The 8,489-nt window shown below is 40.5% G+C and overlaps 1 protein-coding gene across 1 annotated transcript; it reads left to right on the top strand.

The window, feature by feature from the left end:
- Window positions 1-442: 442 nt before the first annotated feature.
- Window positions 443-8,489, top strand: LOC139736250 (tRNA N(3)-cytidine methyltransferase METTL6-like). Its single transcript, XM_071646981.1, has 5 exons — window positions 443-718; window positions 2,254-2,397; window positions 4,021-4,191; window positions 5,258-5,399; window positions 8,161-8,489. Exons 1-5 carry the CDS (start codon window positions 443-445, stop codon window positions 8,307-8,309), a joined length of 882 nt encoding a protein of 293 aa, XP_071503082.1. The 3' UTR covers window positions 8,310-8,489.

Consider the following 8,489-nt stretch of genomic DNA (forward strand, 5'->3'; position numbering starts at 1 on the left):
AATTATTTTCAGAATAATCAATATTTACAGATGAAAATTTGATATTTGCAGTGCAAGACCAACTCTCATCAGACATGTTATTTTCATCATCTTCATGTACAAGACTTTTTTGTGTGGTAGCAGTTGATAGAACCATGAGCCAACAGACAAATTGCTTAGGTTCATTTGAAATCAATGTTTCAGGCATTTATTGAGTGACTTAAAGTGTGCAAGATGCTGAAGTTGCAACTAACAATGAAATACGGGGTACCAATTTCTTTCCTTTGCAGAGCAGGTGATAATATAACCACGTTGCATCACCAGCTACACTCATCATTCTTGGGGAAAAAAAGAATTGATTATGGATCTTTATTCATATTTCATCAACTTCAAAAATTGTGATCCCAAGCCTGCCACGTGTTGTACCTAGACCATCAGTAAGGAAACACAATTCTAACTCAGCATGGAAGGGAATTCAGACACTACCGCTGAAATGTTTGAACCATCACAGTCCGAGACCAGGGAGGGTCAGTGGACCTTTCCAGCAGTGCCCAGAAAGCTGTCCAGCGAAGAAGAGCGTAGGTTGGCAGCGGACACTCAGTGCATCCCAGAGTTCAAACGGAACAAACTAGAGGTTGAGGCACGAAAAAACTGGGATTTATTTTACAAGAGGAACTCGACAAACTTCTTCAAAGACCGGCATTGGACCACCAGGGAGTTTGAGGAACTGATTGCAGCTGCAAATTCATCAGTAAGCCTAGGTAGAGTTTTCTTGTAGAATGCCAATAAACCAGGATTTCAAATAAGCTGAAAGCACATGAGTTTTTGTCTCAGGAAATAGCAGTTGTGACTGTAAAACTTTGGAATGATATATATGTGACCCTGCACCTCAAAACAAACAAAAAGTCGCCAGATATGAATTTTTAGTTAAGACCATATTCTGAAAGAGCAGACGTTAAGCTTTAAAATGATACATAACTCAAATCAAATGGACTCTCCTAACCTATCTAAATATTGGGAAGAAAGCACAAACTCAGGAAAAGTGTGAACTGAGAAAAGAGGCTCTGAAGTACAGTGTCTATTCAAGCGCTTAATCTTTACCAAATCGTGCTGGCTGTGCGATGAATGGGACAAAAAACAGGAAGTAAACCACCAGAGTAACAACAATGAAGGGATTATCAGATTAAACTGAAATTAAGCATGCCTCATTAACACATTCTGTCCATAATTAATGCCAACTTTCAAAGTAGTAGCATTATCCTTTCAAAAGTTATTAGAGTTGAAAGTGAAGAGTGTGGACAAGGTTTTTCAGAAATGAAAAAGAGATTCTAAAGACACACCTAATCACAATATTCTACCAAAAATGTTCGAGATAAACTGCTAAAAAACACACTTTCCTGCCCGTTTTATGATACCAAATTTTAGCATGATGTTAAAGAAGACCCGCTCTTTTAGAAAATATGAAAAAGTCAAGTTCGGTTTGGTTGACCCATTTCACTTATTTTCAGTCCTCACGCAAAATCAGTGTGTGCGACTTTATGTTCAATTTAAGGTGCACGGTCACATATACACTATTATACTTATTGACTTTGGTTACATAGGAAACATATTGTCGTCAGATATTTCCGTCCTATAATAGAAACTTTGTACACAATTCTTCCCAGTGGAGGAAGACTTTTTTTCTTTCTTTAAGTAGGATATAATGCACCATTAGGCATGAAAACATCAATTTTCAGTCCTGGAAACTATACTTGCATGTTAAGGAAAATATTTAAATGATAAATACTCCATAGGTTTTATCGCTGGACAATGCATCATGTTGTCCAGTAGCAGGATAAGCAGTAAAGCATACTACAGCTCAGCACATGATGACTTTCACTTCGAAGCTGAAATCGTTCTTGATGAGTGCCTACACATTAATAGCGAAATATCCAAATGTGTAAAAGTTTAAAAGTGTCGCACATGTATGTTGTTAGCTTGGAGTAGAAAACATGACTCGATGTCTGACCTCTTTTTCTCTGAGATAGTTGGTTGTTAAAGAAAAAAGATCTTGCTCCAAAGTCTGCTCCAAAGTACAATTTTGTACATGTATGCAATGGCTACTATTAAACATTTTCCTCAAAAATGTATATTTACCAAACATATCGTCATAGTGTTAACTAGTCTGTTCATACAATTAGTAGCCATACGGATATGAACAGTAATGATGTTTAATATCTCATATTTGTTTTCTGTTTGTTCTGTTGCTTGTTTGACTTCATGTTGTCCTGGTAGACGGAGCAGGGAAACCCGAAACTGACTTCTCTCCTAGAGGTTGGATGTGGTGTGGGCAACACTGTATACCCACTGAAGAGTGCCAACCCAGGCTTATTCATCCACTGCTGCGACTTCTCACCGAGAGCCGTTCAATTTGTAAAGGTGATTCTACTGTTTGGGTACCACAGCTGTCATTTGTTTTAGAAGGGAATCCACAGGTGTGACAGGCAGGAATACTGCAAAACCAACTGAAGGACCTTCAGAATCATAAAGGGTTTTGTGCTGCATTTGTTTTTGTATAGCTGTTATTTTAATTTAAAATCACTGTTTAACTCCTGCCTTGCCTAGCATCTTTTCAAGAGTTAACAGAAATACTAAAGATCCTTTGACAGAATACCAAATTTTAAGTCTGTGCTTCTCAACCTTTTTTGACTCGAGGCCCACTTTGGCCCCTACAAATTCTTGTGAATGCCAGCTACAGGACGTGTTGCTTGAATAAAAATTGTTTTCATATTAGTTTGGGAAGTTATTGCAGCATTCCTGCTAGAACTTTGTTGCCCACTGGTTGAGGAGCATTGGTTGAAGTGTTCTAGTGATATGATGTAAAGAAAGCAGTGGGGATCGAAGCTGACCTTAAAAGTCCTTACAAGTGGATATGCTTCCACAGCAGCTCAAACACCAATGAAATAAGAGACGATATATGTTTCAGTGGGAGCCTGAATCTCAGTCTGTAGCCTTAGTTTGTAACATGCAGGGGCACTATTGTGTTATAATGGACTGCATGGTATCACTGAACTTCCCATGTTATATTGGGTATTTCATATACAGTATATCAGCAATAAGAACAGAAAAATATGAGAGATAGTGGAGCCTCGGAACCTACAATGTACAAAATTACTCAATTGTATTGTGTTAAATTGCTATATCCCACCTCGTTATAGAGAGGTTCCGCTGTATTTTGTTAAAAGGTCAACATATCACGACTGATAACTCAACTATACAATATAATAAGGTATAGATGATGACTGTTGGGGAGGGAGCATACTGAATGTTCCACCAAATGGTCTGCTACGTATGCCTTGGTAGGAGATTGTCAGTTCCAGTGTGAAGTTAAATTGACTGGGTGTATAATGTAGGTTAGGAGTTGCCTGCAGTAATAGGGGTTGTGCTGGGGTTATGTTAACTTTTTTTTTTTTTTGTCGTGGTGTAAATCTGGTGTGCTACATTATTCGGAGACAGCAAAGAAGTCATGCTGTGGGAAATATTTTGTTTTTCTAGTCAATGTAACTTTTTATATATTTTATTTCTATTACCCTTGACATGTGATGATAACATTAAAAAAAAAATGCCAAGCTTTGCTTTGATGTAACTTGCATGATGCAGTCTATAATAAATTTTCTTTCAAAAATGATCAGTAGCTACATTACAATTGAGGCATTACTTTTGCACTCAAAACAATGACAGAAACTTACAATGTACTCACAAATCCATCAGGATGCACTTTTTGATATTTAATTACCATAAAATGCGAACTTTAGGTGGTAGGAATGGAATCGTGAGAAACGCTGTCAGCTGTCATTGTACTGTGGCCTTTGGTGATTTATCCATCGTATTGGATAGGTTGTGCATTTGAGCGGAATATGCAAACTTGGCACGCCGTTGACTGAGTCGGACATGTGAACCTGGCACATAAAGAATTACCGTAAGGACCACAATGTTGTGGAAAACTCTTTAGTAGGGAGAAAAACAGCTCTGTCTGTTTTGTTTTTGCTATCATATTTACAGGAACATCCAGATTATGATGCCACACGTGTAAATGCATTCCAGTGCGACATCACCAGCGAAGAACTGACCAATCATGTGAAGCCAGAGGTAGTCGACCTAGTAACCATGTTCTTTGTGCTGTCTGCCATTCATCCAGACAAGATGGTGCAGTCATTGAAAAACATCTACAAGGTATGTGGTCACAGCTTCTGCCAACTACATTTATGCCGAATTGATGATAGTGACCGCTGACCAGTGCTGGCTGATAGCCGCAGTGGACAGGTGCACAAGGCCACCTCCCCATTAAGTGGGAGAGCTGCCTTCGGGAAGTGTGAATTTGGTCCATCTTTTGCAGAGGTCAACTTTAAATGATAAAAATTCCAGCTCGAAAATATAGTCCGTGCACTTCATGTTAATTTCAAGTTAATTTGATAAATTATCCCATACCAATAACTTGTGCACCAATTCCTTTTTGTTTGTCTTTTTTCTTCCATTTTTTTTTTTTTTTTTTTTTGGGGGGGGGGGCAGGGTTGGTTGGTAGGATTGTTTGTTTTTTTGCTTGTTCCTTCATACCATGTTCTGCCATAATGCAAAGAATGCTTCTTGGGTAATGATATGGTGAAAGGATTTTCAGCTATTGGAATTTCAGATGAGCTGTTGTGAAAATGGTACAGCATAATACACGTGATGATATCACACACACCACACACACACACACACACACACACACACTAAAACTAACCAAACCCTTATTGACTCTAATGTTAGATCTAACTCACTTTCATTTTTGTTGATTTTCATGTATGTATTGTCATTTTATAAAACAAATAAGGCACTTGACCCTTTTGTGTGGAATGTAAATGCAGTAAATCCTCAGTAATTTTTACATGGTGTGCACTGTGCCATCACAGCAAGCTGCTAGTGTACAGAGGCGGCACAAATCTAAAGATACAGTACCTTGTATGAGTGCTCTGTCTGCATTTACACTAACACAGTTCTATGACTTTTGCTCCTGCGGCAATTGCTCCCTTGAAATATCTGCACAATAGGCCAAACATATATTCTACCCACAAACATAACCCTACCGCTAATCCTAATCCTCGCATCAAACTGCACATAAAACCCTATCATGACCCTAACCCTCGCACGATTTGTCCGTGGAGAAAATGAGACCAAACCAATTATAGCAGGAGCAAATGTTGTGTCACGAATTAACTGGACCATGCATTGTTTACATGATAATATCATTGCAACACAGGTCCTCGGCCCCGATGGCCTTGTGCTGTTCAGAGACTACGGACTGTACGACCATGCCATGCTTCGCTTCAGCAAAGGACACAAGATCAGTGACCACTTCTATGTGAGGCAAGATGGCACCAGAGCATACTACTTCACTACAGGTGTGTACATGGAATCTGCCAACAGCCTTTCTCATTTTTCTATGCAGCTCTCTGCATGTATTTTGGCAATACCAACATGCACATACTGTAAAACACAACATTTTCGCAGCATGACATTTTTGTGAAATGGAGCCGACAGCCTTTTTCACGGCATGAAATTTTCACGAGTTGCCTTTAACATTCATTCATATAGTGTAGACAAGAATTTTTGACTTACTTGACTTAGGCTTAAGTCGGGTAGTATTCCCGAGATCCATGGATGATGTCCCTCCAGCGCTCTCTGTTCTCCATTTCACTGGCAATGTCCTTTGTGTCATGCAGACCAGTGTCATTTCTAAGTGTGTCTACATATGTGCGTCGAGGCCGCCCGCGTCTTGCTCTCCCATGTAGTGGTTCCCATAGTAAAACTGTGTGTAGTGTTAGCTCAGGGTGTCTTTGGGTGTGTCCAGCGAGCCTTAGCCTCCTCTGAGCTACTTTGGAGCTAACTTTTGGTAGGGTCCCATACAGTTCTGAGTTAGTGATCCTCATCGTATATTGGTTGATGTTTAGCGCCATCCTGAGCATCCTTGTGTAACAACCATCTAGGATTTTAGTGAGTCTTCTCGTCATAGTCCAAAGATTCAGACCCATACAGAAGTACTGACTCGACTGTTGCGGTGAAAAGGCGAACTTTAAGGTCCTTCCGCAAGTCTGATTTCCACACAGTTTTTAAGCTGTGACATGCTGCCCATGCTTTTCTCTTTCTTGCGTCTACGTCCTGCTCAGAGTTTCTGATTTTGGCCCCAAGATACAGGAAGTCATTTACTAGCTCTATTGGCTGCCCACCCATACTTGTAATCCCTCCTGGCTCATCAATATTCTCGACCAGATATTTTGTCTTTTGTTCATTCATCGTTAGTCCTACGCTGGCAGATACCGCCTCTACTTCCCTCATGAGTTCCTCTGCATCCTTCACGGTGTTTGTCAACAGGGCAATGTCATCTGCGAATTCTGTGTCGGATATTTTCTTGGCCGTTACTCTCCTGCTCCGTGCTGGTGTCAAAGTAAATCCAAGATCTGGCTTCTTCTCTAATGCTAGGCGCATACAATAATCTACTGCAATTACGAAGAGGTAGGGGGCCAGTGTGTCACCTTGGAGTACTCCAGCAAGAATCTCAAAGTACTCTGTATTTCCATCAGGCGTGATGATCGTAGCTCTAGTGTTGGTGTAGAGCAGGAAGATCAGGTCGACAATCTTCTTTGGGATGCCGTAAGCCAGTAGAACTCTCTTGAGCGTTCCCCTGTCGATGGAGTCAAAGGCTTTCCTGAAGTCGATGAAGACCATGACAGCAGAGAGGTTCTTTGCTCTGGCTCCCTCTAGTATTCTTCTGAGTGTAAGGATGTGGCTAGTTGTAGACCTGCCCTTTCTAAATCCATTTTGGTTGGTCCGGAGCTTTGTATCCACTTCTGGCTGGATACGGTTGAGTATCATTCTGTTTAGGGTCTTTGCCACAACAGATGTCAGTGAGATACCTCTGTAATTATTGATATCAGTGAGGTCACCTTTCTTTGGGACTGGTATAATGTTACTTATACCCCACTGTACAGGTGCAACCATTTCATTTAATGCCTCATTACAAAACCCTAGAATAATTTCATTGAAGTCGCATCTCTTCATCACCTCTGGGGAGATGCCATCTTCTCCATATGCTTTGCCTTCTGTAATATTTTCCTTAGCTATCTGGAGTTCCTTTAATGTAAAAGGCTCTTCTGATATTTCCAAGTCACCGAAGATTTGCTTGACCTCTCCAATGTTCTGTGTAAGAAGTGGTGGCTGCCCCAGCAGAACCTTGAAGTGAGCTAGCCATTTCCTCTTTCTGTCCTCGGGGTTTATTCCATGGATTTGATTCCCGCATCCACTCTTTCTTCCTGCTATCTCATTTATCAGCCTCCAGCTCTCTTTACTCTTATATCTGTCGGCTGCATTCTCTACTCTCCTGATCTTTTCTGTCAGCAGCTCCTCTTTTGCCTTGGTGTAGGCGGCATTGAGCTCACCAGTTCTCTCGTCTACTTGTACCGTGTGGTTCTCTGTTGGATCACTATGATATTGATCTTTGGCTGTTTTAAGAAGTTTCCTGGCTTCACTAACTCTAGGGTCCACTGATTTGTTTTCCCTCCTTTTCTTTTTCTTTTTTGGTACCATGGTCTTGTTGGTTTCTGCTATGGCTGACACAAAATGTCCATATCTTTGAGACACCTTGTCTGTCACGCTTTCCATAGTGTAGAATTTTTGAGTGCATTCTAATTTCCATAGTGTAGAATTTTTGAGTGCATTCTAATTTCGCGAATCTTGGCTCTCGCGAAATTCGCGAAATTAAAATGCACGCGCACATTCCTCGTTTTACAGTAAGTAACACAGTAATCTCAGCATAAAGGGGTAAAAACTGTCAAATGGCTTACTTCTGTTCAGTAGGTAGCTTTTGTAGCATGAGGAGACAGTTCCTGTACATGTCATAGATTTTTTTTTTTACCTCTTCATCAGTCGTTGAATTGATTTTTGTGTGCATATGTGTGTGTGTGTGTGTGTGTGTGTGTGTGTGTGTGTGTGTGCTCTCACAAATGTTAGCACTTCAGCAAAGAATGCTATATTATGTCATGTTAAGAAAATCTAATTTGAGCACCGGTGTATCTTGGTAATTTGTGTGTTGGTTTTAATTGACTGACAAGAGAATGTGTAGTTTTGAAAGGTCAATGATCTTCTGTTCCCATGATATCTTCACAGAATATCTCAGGGACATCTTTCACCAGGCTGGTTTTGACGAGGTGGTCAACGAGTACGTCTACAGGGAGACGGTGAATAAAAAGGAAGGTCTTTCGGTTCCACGGGTGTTCGTCCAGAGCAAATTTTGCAAGCGGATAGAAAAGTCGTGACAAATCAGACAACTTAGACTGTAGAACATGGACTGGAACATTGAAGTTCCCCTTTTTGTGCTTAGTTTGAAGGAGAAGTTTCCCCAAACATGCATGTGGATTCTGAGAATGCAGAATGATTAGTTAGACAGTCTGCGAAAGTGCGAGGAAAACTGGACAATTCCATCATACATTATGAGG

This window comes from Diadema antillarum, unplaced genomic scaffold, assembly GCF_040938485.1.
Source record: "Diadema antillarum isolate AM-2024a unplaced genomic scaffold, OU_Dant_1.0 seq00000634_RagTag, whole genome shotgun sequence".
NCBI classification, from domain to species: domain Eukaryota; kingdom Metazoa; phylum Echinodermata; class Echinoidea; order Diadematoida; family Diadematidae; genus Diadema; species Diadema antillarum.

Excerpts from the sequence above, each read along its gene's own strand:
- LOC139736250 (XM_071646981.1), top strand. The coding sequence starts at position 443 with ATGGAAGGGAATTCAGACACTACCGCTGAAATGTTTGAACCATCACAG. Across the intron at positions 719-2,253 it reads TTGAGGAACTGATTGCAGCT|ACGGAGCAGGGAAACCCGAA; the intron begins GCAAATTCATCA and ends TTGTCCTGGTAG. Across the intron at positions 2,398-4,020 it reads GAGCCGTTCAATTTGTAAAG|GAACATCCAGATTATGATGC; the intron begins GTGATTCTACTG and ends TCATATTTACAG.